The 27847-nt window shown below is 36.1% G+C and overlaps 1 protein-coding gene across 2 annotated transcripts; it reads right to left on the bottom strand.

Annotated features, from left to right (window-relative positions):
* Window positions 1-101: 101 nt before the first annotated feature.
* RNF11 (ring finger protein 11) lies at window positions 102-27224 on the bottom strand. 2 transcript variants are annotated; one of them, XM_087891067.1, is made up of 4 exons: window positions 26492-26729; window positions 24554-24608; window positions 5887-6050; window positions 107-2479 (listed from the first exon to the last, which is right to left on the bottom strand). In XM_087891067.1, the coding sequence occupies exons 1-4, from the start codon at window positions 26581-26583 to the stop codon at window positions 2308-2310; spliced, it is 483 nt and encodes a 160-aa protein (XP_087747193.1). In that variant the 5' UTR covers window positions 26584-26729; the 3' UTR covers window positions 107-2307. The 2 variants fall into 2 exon arrangements, with proteins under 2 accessions (XP_034270957.1, XP_087747193.1); XM_034415066.3 differs by lacking the exon at window positions 24554-24608 and having other exon boundaries at window positions 102-2479; window positions 26492-27224.
* Between the last annotated feature and the right edge of the window lie 623 nt (window positions 27225-27847).

The following is a 27847-nucleotide window of genomic DNA, read 5'->3' as shown; positions in this document are numbered from 1 at the left end:
CTTGTAGAAATTAAGATATAGAACATAAATTCCCGGCAAATCCATGCTATTTTTCTAGCATTTTAAAAAAGTCACAGAAAGAAAACAATGAACATGAAAAAGATGTTTAAAAATGGTTCATTTGCCAATTTAACATCCAAGGTAAAAGAAACAAATTCTTAATCTTGTTAATACTTAACAAGATAGACATTAACATTTATGGAAAAAATATGGAATGACAAGGTAGTATGATTTATTCTGAAAATATTGCACAACTTCCTTTTATCTCTCATCTAGGAATTAAGAACAGTTGAAGGGGGTTGCACTAAAGCTTCCCATTAAATGTAAAGTAATCTAACATGGTACTTTCTTCAAACTGCTTTTTTCAATGCACCAGTCATCGTGTAACAATCTGTATCTGATGCAGAATTGCAGTTGAGCTACTTAGATAGGTACAAGGGTGCTGAGGCAATATGGAGCTCTTTCCCAGCCTGTTTTTTTTTTCTTTTTCGCCCATTTGTAAGGCTAACTCTGACCATACTTGGTATGCCTTGCTCACTATAATTTGGAGGGAAAATCTGCTTGCATAGGAGCTGTATGAATACACAAGTGTGCACTTTGGATACGGACTGAAGCATCTGAATGAAAGGTTCTGCAGAATAAGAAATAAGCTGTATTTCAGATGTTTGCATACTACTAACCTTGTAGAAATTATTTGACATCTAATTACTCTATACTCTTAAGCTTACAGTCTTCAGTGTAGCTGTTTAAATACAGTTTTTAAAATCATGTGTTAAAACAAGGCCAGTCCTCATAATACAGTGCTATTAACTGGAGCCTGTATCTCATGCTAAATTAAAAGAATTGTCTTTTAAGTCAAATGTATAAAATTACATTAAAGAACACATAATAGGACAAAGCCCCACATGCTAAATTGACAGCTGTTTTTATAACTACACTTTCTTTGCATGACTTTCTCTGCAAGCATACCCTTTGCTGATTTCAGACCTACAAATACTGGAAACAGCCCTTCCCAGCTACAGTTCACCCACTTGATCAGTCCTATGTAATTCTGTGCCAAATACAATTTTTGCATTTTTTTGTACAAAACATATAGATTATTTAACATCTGCTTGACAGACTGCTTTGCCAGCCAACAAAATACAAGATACATTGATTACATAGACTGAGACACAGTCTGGTTTTTCAAATCTAAGAACTACAAGAATGAGAGATGCAGTATCCTTTTTATATGGTTCCATGTAATACTTGCTGTAAGAAGGGTAGTTAAACAAATTTTGTGATATACGTGATCTTTTATCATGCTTACATGTTCATCATTCTTTGTTTTTACCTGCCAGTAACAACATTGATCTTGGTGTCTGAATCCAGCCAAACTTTAGGCAAAAAAAATGAGGCAGGGAAAGAAAATTCTAGAGAGGTAAAACACTGGTCTGTTTTCTGATTTGTCTTTTAACACCTCAACATCAGAATGCCACATACACAAAAGAGACAGTGCATCTCACATTTGCTTATAAGCTAGGACATCTTTTTGAAGTCTACATAATCCTAACTGCAAACAACATATAGCACTTGTACAACAGGTTATAAATAAACTGATTTTCAAGCCAGCCCAAACATAAGAATATGCTATTAAAAAGACCTAAGGCAAAATGGATTCCATTTCCAATGGATAAAAAAAGAATTGTGCAAACAAGCTTAAAACTATTTTTGTGCCAGTGTTATAAAAACGTAGGATTTTTTTTTTCCTGTAATTAGAACATTGACCCAAATACCAGAAACCTGTGAGCAATCTGAGGAGACATGCCCTTTTCTTTAGGAGAAAGGATGTTTTGGTACCTCTTTCTCTTTCTTCAAGTACACATGTATATCTCACACTGCTTCTGCTCTCCAAGTACATTTTCCCATGGCAGTATTCTTGTGTGAGTCAGTGATGCTTGAGCAGAGTTGCTTGCTAATTTCAGTCCACACAATTTAATGTTTAGCATCTACTATTACCCTCCACCCACTTCCTCTGAGTGGGGGTGCTAGCAGGCTTTCATGAAGAGTAACTATTTTTAAGTACTGGATCAAGGCTTTACATAAAAATAGCATCCTATGTGTCTATATTCCCTAAAAGATGTCTCTTCTTCCCTCTCTTTATCAATTACCTGCAGCTAGTCGGAAATTATTGTCTTATAACTTTTAAGGAAATGAACTTTTTGTGTGCATGACTTTGTTTACTAATCTCTGGTTCTTTGGGTAGAATGATAGGTATAATCCATTAAAAATGATGTTTTCTTGACAGGTCAGAAGAGACACTCTGGCTCAGTTAGTCTCATAAGAGGACAATAATGCGGCATCAACGGGCTCCATACAGGAAGGACATGTGAAAGATCTCATCAACCAGTCATCTATACAGTCCAGATGGTAAATATGCATGCAGGGCAGGAATCTGATAGGATCTCCATAAACAAAGTCCATCATACAGATGACACACCTAGGGGGAAAAAGGGAAACAAGATGGAAAAAATAGAAAGTATATAGAAAAATATAGAAATAGGCTCATGAAATTAGGGAGAAAAATCTTGTAAACTTGCTTTCTAATACATATTAAAGTTGTTACTTGTTAACTCTTTGATGTTAAACTTCTAGAAGTTATTATTACATTATAATCTCTGGAAATCCATATGAAATCTATTAAGGCTGCAAATCTGTGCACATTTATTTCATAATAAGTTGCACTGAGCACTCAGGGTTGAATAAGTATACGTATAAACCTGCTGCAGAATCTACGTTAATTAATACAGATAATAACATCATTGAAGACAGACTGTCTTTATTTCGTGTTATTGAGATCTGCAATTTCAGTTTAAGTAAATTAGAATAGTTTAATTATTTAAGATGGTCGTTGCTTACCCAATTTTTTTTTTTAGAATTTAATTTTGGGGAGGAGTGAATACTTCTCAGGCCACTTGAAAATGCTCTGTATTTTATTATTAGTGAGTTTTTAATTCAATAAAGCACTTAACATTAATCTTAGTTATGCTAATACATGTTACTTCATTTCTGGGTTAAATACCGCCAATTTTTAAATGTTAAAATTGGGGGAAATAAGCCATTTATGCAAACTCAAATTGCCTTGGAACAATTCTGTGAAAAATATTTATCACATTTTGGGTATTCAGGGGTTTTTCTTCATAGTGTCATCAACACATGATGTGGACATATACGTAAAGAAACTCCCTGTTATTTGTTCATTCAGTATTTTGTGCTTATCTAATTCATAAACAAAATCACTCAATATTATGGCGTTCCAATATGAGAAGGTAATATCCCTTTAGATTTAAAAAACTGATTGCCCCAACATGGTGACAATAACCATAATCAGCTGTTTCCTATAACTGATGATATAAGGTAAGTGGCAGTAACATTTGAGGGTTTTCTAGCATTGTTCATTTCAGAGCCTCCAAAAATATTTCTATGAAGTTTACATTTGATCATTCCAAAACACTGAATTTGTTCTTGATAGTTTAAATCCACAAATGAACATGCTACATCAATGAACCAGAATTTGGTAGAGTTTTTTATCAGAGAAGGGAACAGGGCAACTATTTCTCCAATCCCTTCTTTCAACAGAGCCACTAATGCCATCTTAGATAACCTTGCATTGCAGGATGTCCCTGGGCTTGACATTCTCTTGGCTAATTTAACATTTACATGATGCCACTGGTAAGGTCATCCAATATCATGGGGTGACGTACCTTCACCGTGAACTGTCCAGGTGATGTCATGGAAGTTCTATCTAGAGGATTGGAGCCTGTGGGACTTGGGACGGAACAGGCTTCAACTCAATCCTAACATGACTGAGTGGTTTGGGTTCTAATAGCTCTGGTTCTGGAGATTCTCCATCTCTCGGTCTGGATGGGATTACCACTATCCCATACAGAACCAATGTGCTATTTTTTTCTACAAAACGTAAGTGACTGTGACCTGGAAAACTTTTCCATAGCTTTGTGGACAGGGAAGTATACCCAGTTGGACTATTACAATATGCCCTACTTGGTCCTGCCCTTGAAGTGCATCCAGAATCTGCAGTTAGTACAAAATATTGGCAGTTATAAGCACTTTTTAATCTATGGGTTTAGAACAACTCTGCTCTGGGAGCTGCACTGTCTGCCAGCAACATTTCGGATTCAAGGTACAGATGCTTACCGGTTAAAGCTTTCCATGCCAGGTTATTTGGGGAACTGCCTCTCCCCAATCACATCTCCCCATGCCATCTATTGTGGCAAGAGAGCTATGTTATGAGTCCCATCCATTAAAGAGTGTCACCTGGTGGGACTCAGAAGAAAGCCTTTTCTATTGTTATGCCAGCTATACTGGATATCACCTCCCCTCCCCAGAGTTCAAATTGGATAAGACCTCAAAGGCCTTTTGCAAGGTATGAAGAAATGGCTACGTTCTTGGGCTTGGAGACTGAAGTGTCTGCTGGAGTTTGTGAATTAATATTGTTGAAGTATCTGTATTGCATCTGTTCTGATGGCTTTGTTAAAAATCTTGGCTATTGACTATTTATATTTTTTGTTGAGTTTTTGGCTGATTTTTAAAATTGTTAGCTGTCCAGAATCAGTTATTTTACATGGATGGACATATCAACTGAATAAATACAGGGATGAACAAATAAATACTGTCCTGAATCCCCCAAAAGAGTTGTTTAGGGGAAATGAGAATAGCTTAAAACCATACATTTATCTCTACACAGATATATAATTAAAAATAGATTGTAGTATTCTATTGTAGATTTTTTGCTCCTGTTGACACATTACGATCTATAAAATATATTTTGACTTTTGGACATTTCTAGTATTTTAATATATTCAAATCAGAAGCTGTAAGAGAAAGATTTTGAATAGAATGGAATGAGTAACATAATATCCAGGCTCTTTGTAAATTGCTTTGAGAGCTAGAAATGTGTTTCCAAACAAATGATTACTGTAAATATTATGCAACAATGTTCTGTCCTGTTTCAGTGACACAATTTCTGGAAAACAAATTCTATCCGTAATGCTACATTCCTGTATACCAGCCCATTATTATTTTTGTAATATATATAATTATGTGGCATATCTGCTTTGAATGATAATATGGAAAGTATTTAATCCAATTATTAGTAGCACAACTGAGTGTTATACTTGTAAAAAAATGCACCGGAAAGCTGTTTGTTGCCACACAGTTCATATCAGCATGAATGGGAATTGTCTTTCAAAATAAATTGACTCCTACATTCATTATTTGTCAGGTAGAGGTTGGGAAAAAAGTCACCGAGATGGCTTTCATGTCAAAAGGCGGACTAGAAGTTTTGGTCTCCAGCTTTCTGCATAAATATAAAACATTTATGCATGAATGCATGAATATAAACCAGGCTGTTAAGATACAGAATGATCATACAGAGTGATACAGATTTTAGGTGAAAAGATAAGAATAATTAGGGTATTTTAAATTTCACATTTCACTATGCAAAAGAAAATGAACGGCTATTTCCACCCTTTGTTTAAAAAAACCAACAGTTTTTCTGTGGCAAGGAAAAATAAAATCCAGAAGTGGTGAGAAAACATGGAAAGAATTCAGAAGAAAAGTAAAATCATCTGGATTTAGTGTAAAATTTTGTAAAAAAAAAAAAAAAAGTCAGGGCAGTGCACAAGGGCAGTGCAGAAGACATTTATTGTCAGGAAAAATCCCAGAAAACATCTGCTTACCATTAAAAAAAGAAAGACAAGAGAAAAGCGGCATATACAGCCCAAGCAGGTGAAGAAAACTGCAAACAAGGAACAAGATTTTTAAAAAGTCCACGAAAGCCGTCTCTTAGGTGACATTACTATCAGAAATGGCACTTCTTGAACTTACTCTCTGATCTTTTTCTCCGAACCATCTCTTCCAGGATCATAGACTCCTTTTGGCAGGTGCTGTATAAGGCCTATCCGTTGTGCTATTCTAATCTGTTCTTCCTCCGTAAGTTGGGTGGCTAGGCGGGTCTGGCTAGGAGTTGGATGGTAAACTGGAACTTGTTCCTTAAATTAAAAAGAGGGAGGATAGGGAAGAAAAGAAAAAAAAAACCACAGTTAAATTGGCTTTGCCATTTTTAAGCTGATGACAGAAATGAATGGAAATTATTTGCTTCGATCTATCGCTGGAAGGTTACAGTTCTTTTCTTGCTCGCAGTTTTTTGGCTTAGTAATAAAAAAAAAATGGAATAAACAGCAATTCCTCTGTCATTGGTTTTAAGCTGTTCTTTGCAAAGACAATTTAATTTTGACTCTAGGAGTTCTCTATGGGTTAATTAAATAGATGTATAAACTTGACATGAGTATCTACTTGCAGGCTTGGCTAATTGATTCACTTTTACTCTGCCAATACAGAGAAGCTGTCACTGATGAATTTTTCAACTTTGCTTTGTACAGTTACACTGACATCAAGGGAAGAAGGATGTTAAAAGATAACAGCCATTTTTTAAGCAAACAAGAACATAAAAGTTATATAGTATTTAATTAAAACTTCATCATTCATTAAATAATAGATTCCTCTGCCCCGTAAACTTTCCTTATGCATTAGGAAGTACATGGAGAGAAATCGCCACAAAATTGTTGAAAAAGCAAATATTGAAGTAGATTTTAAGATGATCTACTATAGTATAAATCTGGAATAACAAAACTTCAGCTAAGATATAAATGATATAGATATAGACAACTGTCTATGTTATCGCCATTCCTACTGATCTTAGCATCCAGATTATAACTCAAAATGAAGCAAAGTATGAGCTAATATACATTCTGTTACAGTCCAATACCAAATTACATTTAAAAACATTTACGGTCTTAACAGAATTCATCTATAACTACAATATGCTAAATAGCTGGAATATGCTACCTAGTCATTATTTTGCAGTCTCGGTAATTTTAATTTAGTTCAGTATTTTTAAAATGAGTTGAATTTGTTAAATTGAATTTATAATAAGAGTTTAAGGAGCCTTTAAATTTACAGTAAAGCCCTTTTCAAATTTAATACTGTAATAAATATAGGAGATAAATTAATCTGAATGTAGAGCACACCCTTGAAAGTGAATGTAGAGGCTGCTACAACATACAGCATTTTTGTGACCTGATCTTAAGAGTTATAATTATAAACCAAATTGTTACCATTTCATACATCTGTGAAAGCAATTTGCTTTCTCCCTTCTTAACCTTTTGGCTATTTCTTCAAGATATAATCTTCAAGCTGTAATATCAATTTTTTTTTTTTAATTTTACTTCAAATTTATATACCACCCTTCTCCCTAGGGACTCAGGGCAGTGTACAGCCAAATAAAAACACATAATAAATACATTAAGAACAGATTAAAAGGACAGATTAAAAGGAAATATCTCAATTTGGCCAAAAATTTAAATGTGTTTCGTATCTGAGAAAACATAGTTTAATACTCTTAAGTTATGAACTTGGCTGTGCAAAGTAAGTTAACATAAACCTTGGCTTTTGCTCTTTTTTTGCCTGCCAAAAATTTTGTACTTGCCAGTGAGTTTTGTAGATCAATAGATTACATCCACTTATTTTAATCGCCTTGCACTTTTCTCCCACCAAATAGGTTAGATTAGGATTAAGGCTATCAATTGATGGATGATGATCTCTGTGAATTTATGTATTCACACTGTAATCTCAGCAAAGATATTGAACCAATGAATTATATCTGCAGTGGGAAAAGTTTTGGGATATCAGATTTTAACACCAGAAGTGGGCAAAAAAAAGGAACAATAACCTAAACTCTCCTCAAAGCAATAAATTGGTCACATCCTAATGGATCATTTCTTTGCATGCATACACCCCACTCCACAATAGCCAGGGGAAAAAACCTTTTTAAACAGACATGCAAGCATTACAAAAGATGGGGATGCTTTAAGAATTGAAAGAAAGCTGCTTCATTATCAATAACATGCATTACAAGAGGCCTCCTTGCATAGCTGTATTACTAATATAGCTATTTGTGTATACAGGTAGTTCTCTCCTTTCAACATTTCATTTAGTGACTATTCAAAGTTACAACAGCACTGAAAAGAATGACTTGTGACTTATTTTTCACACTTACAAGCATCCATCATGGTCATGTAATGAAAATTCATATTTGGCAACTGGCTCATATTTATGACAGTCGCAGTGTCCTGGGGTCATGTGATCCCCCCTTTTGCGACCTTCTGAGAAGCAAAGTCAATGCGGGCGCCAGATTCACTTACCAACCATGTAACTAACTTAACAACTGCAGTGATTCACCTAACAACTATGGCAAGAAAGGCTGTAAAATGGAGCAAAAGTCAATTAACAACTGTCTTGCTTAGCAATAGAAATGTTGGGCTCAACTGCGGTTGTAGGTCAAGGATTACCTGTAATGGCTAAAACTAGGCTGTGAAGTGGATTTTTTCCCCCAGGAATCCCTTGCTCTTGCATATAAAATGGGGTGGGGAGGTGAAATTCCAAATGTTCGCCCCCAAATTGTAAACCAAGTATAATTCTCAAACAAAGATAAAATATTAATATGCTGGCAGTATTAATATTTTCCTCATATTTGGAATAGACAAGTAACATGAGAGATGCCAGATAGATATTGGTTAAAAGGATGTTGTTTAGAGACAAGAAAAACAAGCATTTGTCTGTTTCCATCCATTTTTGGCTTGTTAAATTTGCTGACTCTCTTTCCTTGGTGGGCCTTTATTCCATTTATGTGTCAGAAACCTAGTTTAAGAGCAACAAGGACCACAACTTAAATGCGGTACTGGCAATATCTTATGTTGAAACTCTCTCTATAAACCTGAGGGCTGACTGGCGGAGCAGATGCCTACAAGAGAATGGAACTCCTTTCCTTGTGGGCCTTTTCTCCTGGCAGTTAGTTCACTTTACACCCTTTGCTACTGTGAGTGGGATAAGTGAAAGCAAAAGTTTTGGCATCAGCTCATGGAAAAATAAATGACAGAAGATCAGCTCTCCCCTCCAGAGTTCTCCATTGTACTTCTGCACTGTGTTTTTGATTTGGCAGGTTTAGGCTTGAACAGATTCGCCAGTACTATATTTCATTCGGCCTCACACGTTTTAAAATCCTAAAATGTAAAAATATAACTGTATCTGATTATATCATTTCTTATCATTTTCTAAAAAGAGGCATTCTGAAAGTGGAATTCAAGGAAAACTAAAGTTACCAAGAAGAATAAACAGTGAATACTGAAACCCTATCTTCCGGGAAATCAGAATTAATCATAGCTGATGAGGGAGTTGCAGTTGCATCATTGTCAATCAAACAACACTTCATCTCAGGTACTATAGATCTGAAAGTGTCATTACCTCTTAGCTGTGCTGGCTGTTCATGAGGTTATCCTCCCTTAAGTGAAGGGAATTTTTAAGTGAAGGGCTATAACTCAATTAAAGAGAATATATTTTATTTACAGGGTGAAGTTTCAAACCCATTCTCTGTAACGAAAACTGGGAAAATCCTCTGTGTGAAAGAGTTGACCATCCCTCTGGACACTGAATGTAGATCCTGGATGAATGAATCAGTGGTCTCACTCAGTATAAATAATATTCCTCATTCATTTACTCATCCCTCAGATCTGGATTATGTACAATATTCATTAGAATGTGCATTAATAATGATTTTGTAATACTCTAAAAACAGGTCATTGTATCTTAGAAATTCATAAAACCCAGATAAAAATAATCTGATGATTAGTTTGCTCCATATAATAATGTGATAAAATGCTCTATGTGGATTTCACTGAAAAACAAAGATTTTGCTTCCTAAATACTTTTGGATGCAATTTATAGATTTTTGGCTGCTAATCATGAATATAACATGTAAGCTAATCTATCACATACTGTTTTATAGAAATCTTCTATTTTTACACAATAGCAATGTACACCCTTCAATACATGTCGGCTCTGCTGCACGCATGAAAGAAGCATCTGAAAATATCTGAAGCATATATAGTACACCAAGTATAACTACAATATCTGTGGAGATCTAAGAGTAGTGGCTCTGTTGCTAAGAATGCAACTCAGATATACCAAACACAGTTGTTACATACAGCATGTGAATGGGACAGCTGTACAAAACAGTTGCATTACATTAAAAAGAAATGGCCACTGCTGAAAGAATTTGGTTCCACAATGGAAAAACATGGCACATGAACCACTTGTTGACCTGACAAAGATATTTTTCCTCCATTCCAAATAGTACTTGGACTGATGAAAAATTCTGTAAAAGCGATGGACAAGAAAGATGAAGGTTTTTGTTGAGACAAATGTTTCCAAGAATAACTGATGCCAAGATTAAGGATGGCATTTTTGTTAGTCCACGGATCAGATATGTCATCAATGACAAGCAGTTCAAGGATCTATTAATGGGACCAAAGAAAATCAGCTAGAAAGCATTCATGGATGTAGTGACAACTATAGAGCACCAAACAACATTCAGCTGTGTGACAAACTTCTCACAGCACCAAGACCATGAATTGCAACGTGTCACTGAAGATTCATTTTCTGCATTCACACTTGGACTTCTTTCCCAAAAATCTAGTTGCAGTCAGAGACAAACATGAGGAAAGGTTTCACCAGGACATTGCCACAATAGAAAAATGGTTCAGGCCAGTTAGGCAGACAATGGATTAGCAAATTGTTTGACTGAAATCACTGTGCATCTAATTAATGAAGTGGCATTTCTATTTTGTCGTTCTCTCTTGCTTTCTGTATATTCCTGGTGGATTTTCACATTTAATGGATGTGGACATGCAGCTACAGTTGTGATAGCCTTGGCTTTTTGCCTTTGCCAGTAAGGTACCTTCATTTTATTCTTTGAGACAAATAACCACAACTGTTCTACTTGATGGTGCTCTTTGTATACAGTTACTGACACCTTTCTGATAGTATCCTAAATCAAAGGTTATTTTGACAAGGACTGCTACAATGGCCTACATTTGAACTTCTACCTCTACCATTTGCTTTCTTTTCTGGAGAAGAAAGCAAATGTTAGAGATAGAAGAAACTAATGAACATGAATATTAATGTCTTCATGTATGTACCCAACTTCTCTCCCCCCCACTCCCAAATAAGAAAATATACAGAAATAAAACAGCTACAGTGATATTTACTAACATAATCATTCACCTGTAATTAAACTTCAAATTAGTATTTATGGCTTCATTTTTTGTTGTGGTTCACAATAAAACTCATAGTGTTTATTCTTGCAAAACAGAAATTAAGTAGTCCCAAAGGCACTTTTTTTTCTCAAGAGGCAACTGAACTTTTTGTTTTTTCTTTGAAGAAGTTTCGCTTCTCATCCAAGAAGCTTCTTTGGAAGCTACAGAGATGAGGAAGCTTCTTGGATGAGAAGCAAAATGTCTTCAAAACAAAAAACAAACAAAAAAACCCAGAAAGTCCAATTGCCTCTTGAAAAAAAATAAAGCACCTTTGGGACAACCATGACCTGGATGACTAAGCATCTCCATAGACAGAAATTAAGTAGCACTCTTATAAGAGTTGCAGAGTCATATACTTTATTTATTTATTTATTCATTAAATTGATACCCCTCCAATCTCACTAGCCAATATGAACTTTGCATCTGGATCTTTCTTACCAGAGTTTTTCATCTCATTTTAGATTTGGAAAACTAAATTTTTCATTAATATACACAGTTATTCTGTTTATTGTTATGTATTATACTTATGTGATTACTGTGTTGAATTTACCTGTAATTTGTTATTGTAAATCTTAAATTAAAGCAATAATTACTTAAAACAGATTTCTTAAACTGCTGGTTAGCCAAAGCCAATTTGTCTAAATTTTGTAAAAACTTCAAGTAATATGGAATACTAAAAATCAAATTCTTTTTTGTCCAGAAACTAAACGTAGTATCATAATATGGGCTAGTTCTTATATTCATGGGATCTGGGCTAGGCAAAAAACCATTAAACATATTATCTCTTGTATTTCAAAGAAAACCTCCGCTAAGCGGAATATCACATGAGTTATAATATTATCTATCCATGCAACTTTTGATTGGAAACTAATCAAGAGAGGATGACAAAGTTGTTAATGAACCATGCATCTCCTTGTTACAACCAATTGCTTTTTGCACTTCAATTACTGCACAGCTTGTTCCTCTCATTCCAAGATAATATCCTAGGGGCTATTCCAGCCAGCTGAGTTTTCACCCTCAGCTGCTCACCGGTGTTGCTTCCTCACCTGGTTCCTGTACTCACCAGGTGCGATAGGTTTTGTTTTATCTTGCTAAAGTTCGAGTTTCAGGTCTCACCGGGTAACCCTCTTTAACAACGTAACTTAGGTCCAGGCCCCACGGGGCTCCACATGGACAATCTGGAGGTTATATTTCATTAATGAAGTGCAAGTCTTTGAAATTATAATATGAAGAGCTAAGCAACGGGACCACAGACAGGGATAGATCACAGAATATAATGTGAAATAATCAGTGGCAATTGTACAAACGGGCCTTATTGTCTGAATGGCATTCTCTTTTTGCCACCTGGTTCATTATGTTTGTAGAGGCTACAATGATTTCTATGAAATAAATACACATTTAGGAGATAACAAGGATCTTAACATGATACTCCAACACTAAGTATTTCACTCATTTGTTTGTGCTATGTAGCTATTTGTGCTATGTAGCTATTAGTGCATGTAATAGCTATGTAGCTATTAGTGCTATTAGCAATAGCACAGCTATTGTGCTATTGTGCTATGTAGCTATTTGTGCTATGTAGCTATTAGTGTGGGAAAATTTTCTGATTGTTATTGATTAAAACCAAGTGGTAGTTAATAAAATGCCAGGTCAAAGTATAGAATGTCTGGTCAATAAAGGCTGACATATATTCTCTTCCATCTTGCAGTACTTGTACACAGGAAGACAGAAAACTGTTTCATACAACATATTTCAAAACAAGGAGTTTATTGGCTTTTTACAATAAACTGTCAGGAAAAAAAATCCATAGAAAAACTTTGCCACTGCCCTGGCCTTTCTATGTATGCAATAAATTATTGCATACTGTATAACAAGTCTATATTTCTGTTTGTGATAAGCCATAGCTTGTCTTTGCAAGCAGTGACTGTGCAATTTTAATTCCCAGGGCACACGTCCAAGAATGATTTCATTTAAATATTAACTATTTCTAATACCAATGCCAAGTTTGCACCGAAGATACACATACAAGAAACAGAAACTATATTAATCACAGGCTGACAATTAAAGCTGCCCTGTGCTTTACTTCACAAAGGCCAAACGATGTCTTACTGCTCCCAATTCTGTGTTATTAAATGTAGTGTTTCTCCTAAAACATGATCTACCTCAAAAAGAAGGTGGGTTAAAATTAAGCCCTACCCTCAAAATTTGGCCGTATTTAAGTGCATGCGCGGCTAGGCTTGCCAGAGTGGACGACTGCAGGCTTTTTCGGCTGGACGGCTACCAGTAGCTGGAGTGACCATTACAGGTAGGCAAGGGTGCGCGAGGTGCTTGGGTTGCATTGCTCGCTCTTTTCAAAGCGGCCTAGTGGCCAGGCCAGGGGCGTTGGGCAAGTGGGTCGCTCTTTTTGGCCATGAAAGAAGCAGCCCAGTGGCAGGCCAGGCGCATGGGGGGAAAACTAAGACACCCCTCAAAAAGAAGGCCTAGCCGTTTTTTTGGGGGGTCAAAAGAAAATAAGACCTGGTCGTATTTTCGAAGAAACACGAGTACAATCTGTATGAGTTAAATTAGGACTGATTAAATATGTTTCAATTCTCTTTAAAAAATTTAAATTATAGCATCTTAATCAAAAGAAGTTATCTGTGGACCAAATCCAAACTCAGCTTATCATTTTTAAGCAAATGAGTTTTATTTACACATACATACACACACACACATATATATACTATATTGAGAGAAAAAAACATAGACACAGAGAAAAATCAAATATACTTAATTTTTTTATAACACGGATAGCATAGGTGTATTTCTTACTTTTTAGGTAAGAAACAACCATCTGAGTAGTATCTACCATGGTATCTTAGTAGATGAATCATTTTCAATAATAGAAAGAGAAATTCAACTTTGATTCAACACAAATACAAGGGCCCTATTCCTCATTCATTTTTCAAAAAAAAGTATGCTTAGAATTATTTTGTGATTATGTATTTACTGCTTGTATGTAAACAAGAAGAACTGCAGTCATGTCACTCGTGAAGCAGCACCATGTATTTATTAGTTTAAGTAACTCCAATGTACTATATATGAAAATAGTGAAATACTCTGATATTTGGAAGAAGAAGCCTAATTTAAAAAGTCTAATTTGAAGCTAACACTTTGTTTCTTCTGGCTTCAAGCTAAAGGTGTACAAAGAAGGCAGCCAAGTTTTAAGCTATGGTTGGCAGAATTTAAACAGACCATATCAATGCAGCATAAAGCAATGTCAGCATAAAGCAACGTTAGCTACCAAAGCAAAGTAGCTAAGCAACTACCACCTAAAACTAGAGAAATATATAAATTCCACTAGATCAACTACTCAGGATTATTCTGATGTTATTCTTATGTCCTGTAAATGTGATTTTGTATCTTTTCCCTAATGGGACGCGGTGGCTCAGTGGTTAAGACGCTGAACTTGTCGACTCAAAGGTCGGCAGTTCAGCGGTTCGAATCCCTAGTGCCACTTAACGGGGTGAGCTCCTGTTACTTGTCCCAGCTTCTGCCAACCTAGCAGTTCGAAAGAACATAAAAAATGCTAGTTGAAAAATAGGGACCACCTTTGGTGGGAAGGTAACAGCGTTCCATGCGCCTTTGGTGTTTAGTCATGCCGGCCACATGACCACAGACACATCTTTAGACAGCGCTGGCTCTTCAGCTTTGAAACGGAGATGAGCACCGCCCCCTGGAGTCGGGAACGACTAGCACATATGTGCTATCTTTACCTATTTTTTCCCTCCCAGTTCAACTGAATCCGAGAAAATGCAAGGCAAAATTCTGACTAAGATATGACTTTTGTCATTTCCTTCTAAAAAACAGCAGCATATAGAATTGTGTAGCAACTGCAAATCATACTGTACATTCAAAATTCTTCCATGCTCATAAGAGGTAACTAGATAGTGATTTTTGTATCTAAAACAGCACTCTACATTCCTCGAGTCATCAACAGTCATACGTTATGTTTCGCACAATATATGCTACAACTTTTTCTAAAGCATTTAGGAATACAATAGGGCTATTATATCACAAACCAAAAATCAGTCCACCATACCCAAATTCTTACTAGAGACAAAACATGGATTACTGTCCCATTTCTCCATTAGCCGAGAACTGCAGCCTTAGCCACCTATTTAATCTAAGCATTTTGGCAACATATTTGAAATGTAGGAAATAAAATTTAAGATATTTTTTCTTAAATGAAAAAAAAAAATGAATGAAAACAGATGCTCTGCAGCAAACTGCAAAGAGGCTATAATCACTCTACCAAAGCCGGAATTCAACTAGTATTGCTAAAATATACAAAAAGAATTTTACCAGTTCAAAAAACATGTGTCACTTTGGCTACAAATACATCTGCCAATATAGATTTTTCATACAGCAGAAAAATAAAATCTTATGATAGTTTTCATTATGGGAACTGTAGTTCTCTTATATATATATTATCAAACTAAAATGCTCAAAGATACCTGAAGAATTCATGTGAAAAAACAGATAAGGTTAAAAAAAATAGGACACAAATTCTATGTAAAGAAAAGCATTTAGGAGTTTTAATTTTAACCTTAATTTTCCTCAGTGTGGTCAACTTGAACCTGCTGAATTCTTTCCGAAGGCTAGGAACTTCTTAGAATTGATTTTAAATGTAATTATGGAATATACATACATAACATACATCAACAGATGGAGGTAAATGCTTGTATGCTAATATTTACTGAATTGTTGTAGCCACAGATTTACTTTGTGAGTATTAAACATTCAGTGAGAAGAGAAAAGCTGCATATATTGCAAACGTTAAAACAGAGACTACAATATATGCTGGTCTGAGTTGTTAAAATATCCAACTATCATTCAAAGGAATGTCTGAAATAAGTGGCAAGACCAACAAGGACAACATCAAATTTTGATAAATTCTGTAATTTACTTTGAAAAGCTGATTATATTTTACATAATATATGCAAAGAAAAAGATTATAAAAAGGTCCTCCTCTCTATTCTCATACTGAGGAATAGAAATGAAAACACAAGTGTTGAGTCAAGGTCACAGCTACACAAACATTTAAAAACAATTATAGAAGCTCATTTGTGGCTGTGTATGCTGTTAGGAAATGAAATGTACATGATGATACATATTATGGGTGGATCTTACAAGCAATTTGAGCATGCAAAACTATAATAAACATGGATAGTCCAGTTATTGTTGTTTGACAGGATATACAACACAGCACTCTCTTTTGATTTTAATATTATACTTTGAGCAACTACAACACAGCTGTGACTTAGTCAATAAAAATGGATTGTTATTGTTATCTTATCCAAACAGTTACGTTTTCTTATGTTATGTTTTTAATTGCATACTTAATATTATATAAGGCACCCAGAGTTTTATTGGAATTGGGTGGCCTTAACAAACAACAACAACAAAAACTGAAGCACCACTTGAACACTACCAGCATTGACAAATTCACCATCAGTCAATTGCAAAAAGTAGCTTTACTTGCAACAGCTTATATCCTGAGGTAATATCTGTAGCACTATCAAACATTCACATCTGTCTATCCCAGGTCCTTGGGAAGGATTCGATAGGTAGACAAAAATGCCCAATATAGTCTGAACATCACAGATGGTACAATGAACCACAATAATGAGATTCAGCAATAAAATAATATTGCTTAAGTGAAGCCGCCTTGAGTCTTCGGAGAAAGGCGGCATACAAGTTGAACAAATAAATAAATAAATAAAGTCTCCTTGCATGTAATTGCCAAAGTATAAGGTAAATTGGATACAACAAATCAATGATATCAAATGCTATCTCAAAATAATTCAAGACAACATATCTGACAATGAAATGTTGATACATCACCTGAGTATAATTTTAGATCGTATCCTCATTGCTCGTAACAAAAACCTAATTGTAGCTTCATAATAAATGTATTTGTATCGGAGAGGAAAAAATGATTTATTCTTATTAAGTGTTTATCCCACTGTTATTACTTTACAAATAACTTATCTAATACCTAATACTCTTTCCTCTTTCTAGATTTCCACAACAACCACCCAGTGAGGTGAGCTGAGATAGCGTGAATGATTTTTCAGGATGCAAAATGATATTTGAGAATTATTATTGTAATTTTTTCTGGGCCACAGGGAAATTATTTTTTGGAGCAGAGGAATTCATCCTGTAGCAATGGTGGCTTCAATATTACAAAGTCCTGCTACACTCATTTTGATCAGACAGAAAGAAAGGAAGAAATGTTCTCTGTTATAAATCCTAACACTGATGTTAGTGGGATTTGTAGCTTGTTTGGGAGTATTTATGGAAAGAGAACATCTCCCCGTGTAAGGGCCTCATTCTCCATCCTCTCAGTGGGAGATCTGATATGTTATTGCCCTGAGATGCTTTCCCAGAAGAGCTGAAGGTATTACTCTGGACCAATAACTAGTAACTGGTGTAACAAGGGAATCACATGCTTTCTATACATGGTCCCATCAGGAGACTAGCCACAGCATTCTGTACCAGTGGATTCTCAAAACAATCTTACATACAATATTTTACAGCAGTTGAGATGCAACTAAATTATGTGTCATGGTGTCCTGAGATAAGATTGAAGGCAAAGTGGGCTCACAATGAACTTGGATATTCAGTTTGAAGAACTAACCTGCTAATGTATGGGCGGTGGGAGGTAAGGGAGGACAGCCATTTTGATTAGGCCAGTACATGGTTTACTTTTGACTTAGCATGTTGCGTGAACCCAGCCAATTATGGATCAAAGTAATGCAGTACTTTTCAAAGACAAAAATGGTGATGATCTTAAAAAAGAAGAGAGTGTAGTCTAGTTTTTTCCCATCCGTTGATAATATGTCCAGATTTCTCTTGAAAAAATAGAACTCCTTTAAATAAAGAATGATGTGGTTCTGAACTCTGCATAAAAAGAAACTGGCAAGAAGCCAGCTAGATTGTCTCCTGAACATTTAAGAGCTTGATCAGATCAGTGCAATAACATGTAGATTTTATCCAACTTTACCTTATCCAATCTTATCCAGCCTGATTTGAGCAACAGAGGCATTTAATTTGTTGTTGCTTATGGGCATAAATCTGTCTCAATATCTGCCAACACCCAATGATTCAAGAGGAATTTGGCTTGACAGAGGGTTGTTAGTCCTGTCACAAAAACCTTGTTATTTTCAAACAAAATGGCTCACATCATCATACTCATCATACTCAATTCAACATTCAAGTGTTGAATTGATAGGAGAGATTTCTTATTTCTTAAACTAACATGAAACCTTCCCATTATATTTGAAACCTATCACTAGATTTTTAAATTTAAAATTTACATTTTAAAGCACTTTTTGCCCACATGTCCCTCTGGGAAAAGTTTTCAAGATCAGCTTTGAACAAATTGGGTGTCCTCCAAATGTAATGAGACTACAATTCCTCAAATTCCCAGTCACTGTGTCTGAAAAATGCCTAATTTGCAGAGATTATTCAAAGCCATTTTCTGCACTGAGCCAGGAAATATGTCACTTAATATTTATGAATGCTTGAAGCTGTTTGTTGAAATCAATATTCTAAGTACATTTACTTAATATTTAAATAATGTTAAGATATGTGCAAATAATAAATAAATAAATATCTTTTCCTCCAAATAATTTGGAAGGAAAACCATTATAAAAATAATGTTTTTTCACTATTAGTCGTTTAGATCCTATGCTCGCATTTAAATTGATCGAAAGTTGAAGTGTCTTTTCTCCCTTTAGCATCTTGCAGAAAACCTAAGTGTTATAAAATTGTAAATGACTTCATAGGTTTACCATTGCTACATATAGGTATCCTTTATATGACAGCAGTTTAATATTCTATGTATCTGTCACTAAGAAAACTACTAAGATGTAAAATTTGTAGCAGTAATAATTATTATATATTCTGAAAACAATTGTCAGTCGTTAGAAAGTTGGATGGAAAACAGATTAAACAAAATGGGCTGGCAGAGCATGGTAAAAATAATCTGCATGACTAAAATTCGGTTGATCTTATTATATTCCCAGTTTCTATTCAGAGTACCTACTGTCAACATGATGCATACCTATTTATTTATTAATTTACTTTATTTGTATGCTACCCATTCCTGAAGTCTCTGAGCTCTAATCAAAATAATCTAAAATGAAGCCCAACAGCAGAGAAAAACAGGAACAAGATAGAGGATTTCAAACCTCATTTCAAAATTCATGAACCTTCTTCTTACTTACAAGTGTGATGCTTCAGACAGTAATGAAGAGTGCAGAGGAAATGGCATAATAAAAAAGCAATTCAAGCCTCCTCGCTCAGTGCGGATTAGACACTGACTATCCTTCCATTTAAACTTGGAGTTACTTGAATTCCTGCCTGATTTGGCAATGAGAGGATTTTGAAAGTCTTAAAAATGGAGTTTGTGTTTTAGCAATGTTCAGATTTTTTTAAACTTAGTCTTTTAAGGATGAGATTATTCAAAACTGTCTTTAAGAATGTCTGTATTGTTCCTTTTGCAAAAAAAAAAAAGCTACATACTTAAGTTTAGAAAACATGGCCAAAATAACGTGAGATGATGGTAAAAATGAAAAATACTTCTTACTCAGCTGATTTTCTTCTCCATGAGTCACCAGAGATGCCACAGATAACAGCACTAAGAAATCTAGAGCATGTCAACAAATGACATGAGGAAAAAAGTCTGATACATTCCTTTAAAACTGTCCACTAAAAGGACATCATTTCTAGATAGACCAGAAAGAGTCCCTTAATATCATTTATGAATACTGCAGCTCTGTTACAAGCAACATTACAAAAATGGATAGAAAGGGTTTTAAACAAGGTAGATGGACACCACCAAGCAACAAACAGAGCTAATAACTTAAAAATCCTGGAAGATGATCTATCAGAAGTTTAGAAAAATAACTTTCTTGGTGACCTACTAATGCAGAATTCCCCAACCTTTCCAGCTTTGTGGACAGGCGGGGTGGGGTGTGTGGAGGGGATGAGGCAGGCAAGCGTGTGCACAGTTCCATTTGCTAATTCCTTGCCCACCACTTCTGCGGCCTGGTTCCAAAAGGCTCGAGGACCAGTAATGGGGCACAGCTCAGGGGTTGGGGACCCCTGTATTAATGATGAACAAAATGAAATTACACTGAGTCCCAGCAGCTCCCGTGCTCATATGCTAATGTATAAACAACAAGACCTCTTATAGATCTTGTATCCTCAGGTTGAAAGCTCTAAAGAGTTGATCACAAGTGAAGCAGAAAAACCAAACAAATAAATACCTCCCCTCAAAAAAAAACCCCACTACCAACATTGTAAGGGACAAAAGAAATAAAATTACAAAGGCATGTGTACAACAATGTATCCAAATGTTCACAACATTCTTTTCTCTTGAGCTAGATGGAATAGATAACAGAGAAGAAAATCGGGGTATGAACTACATCTTCTCTCCATGTTTGTCAAAGGTCTGATGATGGGTAGGTTTTGAAAATGCATTATCTAGTATCTTATATTCATTTATGATATTTCCTTTCAGCATAATTTAATTAAGCAGTGACAGAGATTAACCTGATTCTGCAGATGTCAAGTCCATAAATAGCTGGGAGGATTTCTGTGCTTTGTTTTTGTAAAGTTATTTGTTACTCATTTCTAGATTATAAATACAGTGAGTTTTATGTGGATCTCAATAAAGGGGGAAATGATAGGATTAAATTCCGAAAACTTTTGAAATACTTGATTTTTCATTATTATATGCTCAATGAAATGTTCATTGTCATAATTCTGAAGTAGCATAAAAATTATCAACAATAAAACAAAAAAAAAGGAGGTGGAACAGAAAAAAATGAATTAAAAGCAAAACTCAGAAATAATTCAAAGAAGCAATCCAAACTGTAGTATTCAAATCCTATAGGATAGGCTAACTCACTAGGAAGTAATTCTAATTTTAACAGAAGGTTTACTTATAAATTTACAATTTGTAAATAAATATGTATTGCGTTTATGTATTTTCTCCATTGCTGGTATAAAATTGTCTATGAAGCTTTGTATACTAAATTTATATTTTATAAAAAAGGAAACACAAATAAGAATCCTTTTATATTGTTTTTTAAAATGAATTCTAAATATCAGAGTTCTGAATGACATAGTCCTTATTTTTAGTATAAATATGAATGCTCAGTTTATATTAGTAATATGCCCTGAAATGTGCACTTCTGAAAATAACATACTTTGATATTCTGCCTGTTGCTGGCTGTTACAATGTTGGCAATACTAAAAAAATATCTTTTTATAAATGGCAGCACCCAGCTCATTGCTTTTTAAAGCTATAAAATGCTCTCAAAGATACGTAATGTTTTCGTCTTAGAGTGCAATACTTAATATATTTAATCCAAGTTAGCACCGATCTTGTTAACACTTACATTATTTCCATGCAGCTATTCATCCCATTCCTATGTATGTTTACCTGAAAATTAGTTTTAATGCGTTTGATATGGCTTACTCCCTTATATATGCATATGATTGCAGCCATAGCTATCCAGTGCATAAGTTAAGTTGAGTTGAAAAAGATGTACTCAAGTTAAATTGTACAAGAATTGCTCTAATATAACACAATCCTGTGCATATTACTGTAGAAGAAAGTCTGCTGTTTTCAGTAACATCTACTTCCATTAACTGGCAGAGTTATGAAGGCATATACAGTTGCAGGGTGGATAAAAATCAATGATTTTTTTAAAAAAATCAAAAAAATCAGATTTTTTTTTATTTAAATCGGATTTTTTTATTTTTATCAAATTTATTTTAATAAAAAACTTTTGGGTAAAAATCTATTGTAAGATAGTTTTCTATTTAAGAAAACTTTCTAATTATTTAACTAAATAATTTAGTTTATTCAGCATGAAATGGAGCTTAGTTATGTAGCATGAGGCTGTATGTTCTGCAACACTGGGACTATCGGTGAGTCAACAGTGGGTCAAAGGAGTAGCAGAGATGACAGTTGCTCTTTAAAAATTATGATTTAAATCGAGTTGATTTAAATCAAGCCTTTTTACTAGTGATTTAAATCATGATTTAAATTGTGATTTAAATCAACTCGATTTAAATCAAATCCTGTACAGTTGCAAGAAAAAGTATGTGAACCCCTTGGGATTACATGGAGTTTTGCATGAATTGGTCATAAAATGTGCTCTGAACTTCATCTAAGTCACAACAATAGAAAAACACAGTCTGCTTAAAATAATACTACACAAACATTAGATGTTGCCATGGTTTAATTGAACATAACATGTAAACATTCACAGTGCAGGGAGGAAAAAGTATGTGAACCTTTGGACTTAATAACTAGTTGACCCTCCTTTGGCAGCAATAACCTCAACCAAACATTTCCTGTAGTTGCAGATCAGACCTGCACAACGATCTGGAGTAATTTTGGACCACTCCTCTTCACAAAATTGTTTCAGTGTAGCAATATTCTAGGGATGTCTGGTGTGAATCGCTCTCTTAAGGTCATGCCACAGCATTTCAATCGGGTTGAGGTCAGGACTCTGACTGGGCCACTCCAGAAGGAGTATTCTGTGCTGTTGAAGCCATTTTTTTGTTGAATTATTTGTATGCTTTGGGCCATTGTCCTGTTGCATCACCCATCCTCTGCGGAGCTTCAGTTCGCGGACAGATGGTCGTACGTTTTCCTGCAAAATGTCTTGATAAACTCTGGAATTCATTTTCCCATCAATGACAACAATCTGTCCAGGCCCTGAGGCAGCAAAGCAGCCCCAAACCATGATGCTCCTTCCGCCATGTTTTACAGTGGGGATGAGGTTTTGATGTTGGTGTGCTGTGCCTTTTTATCTCCACACATAGTGTTGTGTGTTCTTCCCAAACAACTCAATTTTGGTTTCATCTGTCCACAGTATATTTTGCCAGTAGTGCTGTGGAACATCCAGGTGCTCTTTTGCAAACTTCAAACATGCTGCAATATTTTTTTTGGACAGCAATGGCTTCCTCTGTGGTGTCCTCCCATGTACTCCATTCTTGTTTAATGTTTTCCTTATTGTAGATGTGTCAACAAAAATGTTAGCATGTGCCAGAGATTTCTGTAGGTCTTTAGCTGACACTATAGGATTCTTCTTTACCTCATGAAGCATTCTGCGCTGTGCTCTTGCAGTGATTTTTACAGGACGACCATGCCTAGGGAGAGTAGCAACAGTGCTAAACTTTCTCCATTTGTAGACAGTCTGTCTTATTGTGGACACATGAACATCAAGGCTTTTGGAGATATTTTTGTAACACTTTCCAGCTTCATGCAAGTCAACAATTCTTGATCATAGGTCTTCTGAGAGCTCTTTTCTGTGAGGCATGGTTCACATCAGACAGTGCTTCTTGAAACCAGTAAACCCAAAACAGGTGTGTGTTTTTAAAGGGCAGGATAGCTGTCAGCAACACATCCAATAGCATCACACTGATTGGAGTCAAGGTTGGCTCACTCCTGGCTCCAATTAGCTCTTGGAGAAGTCATTAGGCTAGGGGCTCACATACTTTTTCCTCCCTGCACTGTGAATGTTTACATGTTATGTTCAATTAAACCATGGCAACATCTAATGTTTGTGTACTATTATTTTAAGCAGACTGTGTTTTTCTATTGTTGTGACTTAAATGAAGTTCAGAGCACATTTTATGACCAATTCATGCAAAACTCCACGTAATCCCAAGGGGTTCACATACTTTTTCTTGCAACTGTATCTGGAACTACCAGATCTGGGCTACAAACAACGTTTACTTCTAACTAAACATGCATAGGAGTGTAATGTTAAGAGTCCACAGTACTATATACCAGTCATCATTCCTTCATTTATCTGTCAAATTACTCAGATAAACAAATCAATTGTAGCCATTGTATACTTCGCATTAGCATTTAAAATTAATTCATTGCATTAAGCAAGAAGTCAATGCTTGCTGTAATTTGTTTACTATAATCTAATCTTCTTGAAATATTTTTACACCTTGATGAAAATACATAATTGACACAGTGCACCATATATGCATGCCAAGTATACGGATGCAACAAAATACAAACTTACAAGCTTAATAGTGGTTTAGTGATAGACACTCCGTTAGGTGGAAATAAATGATGAACATCAAATGCACAAGTTTTGTACATGCATGAGTAATTTCACTGGACTCTGACTACTGTCCTTAGCAGCAGCATTATGCAAGACTCTGTAAGAAATATATAAGGGCTGCAATCCTATGCATACTTACTTGGAAATTTAACTCACTGAACACAACAGGATTCTGAGTATATATTTATTCACATCTGAAGACTGGTAGCTCATCAATAGTTTCCCAAGAAAACATTTATCCCATATCCTGAAAAAATAAGCAAGCACTGAGAATAAATCAAATCTTCATAAATCTTTAATAAAATCTCTAAGCATTATTGCTTAGATTTTCAGAATATATTCACTGATTTTCACCAAGGACTGAACCTAGAATAATACACTATTGTGCATTTATCCATTAAAAGGAGGGTACACTGTTTACAATGCTGAAGTAGGATCTGGAAGATCTAAATTGTGATGTTTACTGACAGAACTTGGGAAGTCAGGATCTTGCAGCCTCATCTTTCTCACAAGGTTATTTGAGGATGAGAACTAGCAACACTGTTGAAAAGGCAGGCTGCATGCATAATATAAATTATTATCCACACAGGAAATAAACATGCAGTGCTGTTAACTAATCAGTGCAGAAATGGCTACAGTAGATTGGTCATTAAAACTCCAGGATTAAAATAGAGGATCTCTGCTAAGTACAATGGAACAGAAAAGCAATATTCACAAACTTCACACCTTTTGCAGTTCTCTTGAGTCATGTTTCATCTTACTCAGTAGCAGTGCCCCATAGCAATTTTTAAGGAGGAACATGAGCTGCAGACAGCATTGATTGTAAAAATTGCCTTCGTACCCTCTGCCTCTAACATCAGCAGAATTCCAGTTATCACTTGTTTGATCCAATCCACCCATTAGTCATGTATTCCAAGAATAGGGGGAAAAAGTTATGATGAATAATGAGAAAGAAACAAAACATGGTAAGAGAATGGTAGAAAATCAATAATAAAATGTTTCTTTCTTATGCTTAGTACCAGTTATAACAAAGGAAATAAGGCATATTGCCACAGAAATCCCTAAATTACGTGTTAGTAGGGTTACAAATTTCAAGAGACTAAAAAAGGAACTCTCTCTCTCCCACACACACACACACAGAGGGATTGTTATTGGTTTAACAAGGCAATAAGAAGGAAGCAACACCAGACAGTGATGTCACTCTGTGTAGAAACAAAGGAAGCTGCCCTGGCTGGAAAACTAGAACCTCCTTTTATGACCCAGATAAAGAAAAATATTTCTGAAATGACAGCTATAAATTCCTAGAATTAAATATCAAATCTATCCAACTTTATAGTCAATTAAGTACAATCTTGATTATACTACTTGGAAATAAAATTCGCTGACTTAATATTAAAAGCTGAATTCCGAGTGAAAAACAGTTGGAATCTAACACATCTTAATTCGCCTAAGATAGATATTTGTGTGGGTTTTTTTAAACAAAGTTTGTATTTTGCCCAGTATCCCAAGCTTAAGTGGTTTATATTTTGTCTCTGAAGAGTCAACCTATAAAAACCACAAACAGAATTTTGAATACTTGAATTTTTAATACAGTACTGAAAAGCAAATGAAAGAGAGAGATGGAGGGAGGAAAGCCGGGCTTCTCCTCCACCAGACTGGAGGAGGTTTAGATGAGAGAGATCTGGCCAGATGTCAAATTTCAGGCCTCAGGAACAGACTACTGCTACTGGTAACCATATGTGAACGGAAAGCCCCTACTTTTGTTTGCTCATCGGTGGCCATTTACTCCAAACCGGCAAGGCAACAGACTTTCATTTTTAAAGTCAAACACTCACACCCACGAAATCAACGGATGGGAATCTTGCTTTGGTCCATTAGCGATTGTATTTTATGTTTCCCTTCCCGATGAATCCGGGGGTCAATACATGCCCTACAGGCGCCCGAGCTGTACTCCCCCCTCCCACCCGCGCCGCAGTTACCTTCGAGCCTTATGGTGCCCCGAGACCCCCTTTCTCGTTCTTGTTGCAACCGATCGATTCGGCTACCCCGTTAGAAAATTCCCCCTCGCTGAATTTCATTCTCCTATCCAGCCCCAACCGGGACCGGCTCCTTCTCGGTTTCTCGCAATACCTGATATGGCGGCGGCGGCTCCTGATCCGGTTCAGTCCCATCCCCGTAGCTGGCCCTGTCCGATTGGGACTCGTGCAGCAGGGAAATATCATCCGAAGTGGGCGATTTCAAGCAATTTCCCATCTTCCCCAAAGGGAAGTGGGGGGCCTTCTCCTTCTCAGAAACACAACGGCAGCTCTAGGCGACAGCGGCGGCTCTCCCTCGGCCTTTCCCGGGCAGCAGCAGCAGCAGCAACCCGATACTGGAAGCTCATGCCAGCTCCCTACCCGACCTAAGCTGCTTAGCCTCTCGTCCGCTCGCCTCAGGGAGTGACCATCCCTTTCTCGCCTTCCGCCAGAATGCCCAGTCACCGCTCGAGCACCGAAAGAGCAGCAGGAAAGAACCGGAGGTTTCAGCCCACGGGCACCATCAGGGCCTCAGCCCAGGGCGCCTCTGGACCTCTGGGAGTTGGGAGGAGGCGTCCAGGTATACAAGAGCCCGCTTCCTCCCTAAGCCTAAAGCGGCGTTCTTCTTCCTGGTCACCAGCCGTCTACGCAGCGAGCTTTGTCAGCCAGGCCTCTCTAGCTCCTCCTCCTGCATTGATGCCCGCCGCTGCTACGGCCTGCTTTGGCTCACCACATGCTTAAATCCCACCTTCCCTTCGAGCCAAAGCGAACGGGCACCCCGGGATTTAGATTTCTGAAAAGTGTCGCACGATTGGGCCGAGACAGGTATTCCTTCCGCATATAGTAATAGACCACGGATTAATTTTATAGTTAAAATAGGGCCTCGGCAGACCTCAAGTTGTATATTCATTTTGGGGGCATTGCACTTCCTAAAACTTCTTTGCATATGTACTCAAAAGCACAATTCATTCCAATATGGTTTCTAGTTAACACTGCAGTATTACTAGATTCTTTCTGAATAATCAAGGTAAGATGTTACATTACTTGTGCTCACATAATTCAATTGGATATGAGTAAATAAGCATAAAATTGCATTGTAAAATCGTGTATTTCTTTTGTTGGTTTTCTTGTGAAGACAATATTGGATGTATTTTAAAAAACCCTAAAAAATGTGGGTTTTTAAATAGACTTTTTCCTAGGTATTTAGACATTGTCCTTGCCCGAAAATCCTTTAGAAATTGCATACTAAATGCTGAGGTCTTGAGCAGTATTGCCACAATCTACTTTTCCAAAGAACCTAACTTAACATACTTATCACTGTTGAAAACAATATCTAAAAATGCATTAAGTGGCAAACCCCAATTAATTCTAATGTGTTTAATTCTACAGAATGCCAAGAAGTGTTCAGCTTAAAGCCACTTTATTTTTCAGTATTAGCATAGCAATTGATGCCATATACATTTCCAACTAC

The sequence above is a fragment of the Pantherophis guttatus genome, chromosome 3 (assembly GCF_059756535.1).
Source record: "Pantherophis guttatus breed Tessera chromosome 3, ASM5975653v1, whole genome shotgun sequence".
In the NCBI taxonomy this organism is placed as follows: domain Eukaryota; kingdom Metazoa; phylum Chordata; class Lepidosauria; order Squamata; family Colubridae; genus Pantherophis; species Pantherophis guttatus.
The sequence above is the reverse complement of the archived record's forward strand: the minus strand, read 5'-3'. Positions and strand labels throughout refer to the sequence as shown.

Coding starts and splice junctions, on each gene's coding strand:
- RNF11 (XM_087891067.1), bottom strand. CDS start 26,583: ATGATATTTCCCTGCTGCACGAGTCCCAATCGGACAGGGCCAGCTACG. Junction 6,051..24,553: donor TGAGCTACCAGTCTTCAGAT/GTGAATAAATAT, acceptor TTTTAATTTAAG/GAACAAGTTCCAGTTTACCA. Junction 2,480..5,886: donor TCGGAGAAAAAGATCAGAGA/GTAAGTTCAAGA, acceptor TTTTCCCCCTAG/GTGTGTCATCTGTATGATGG.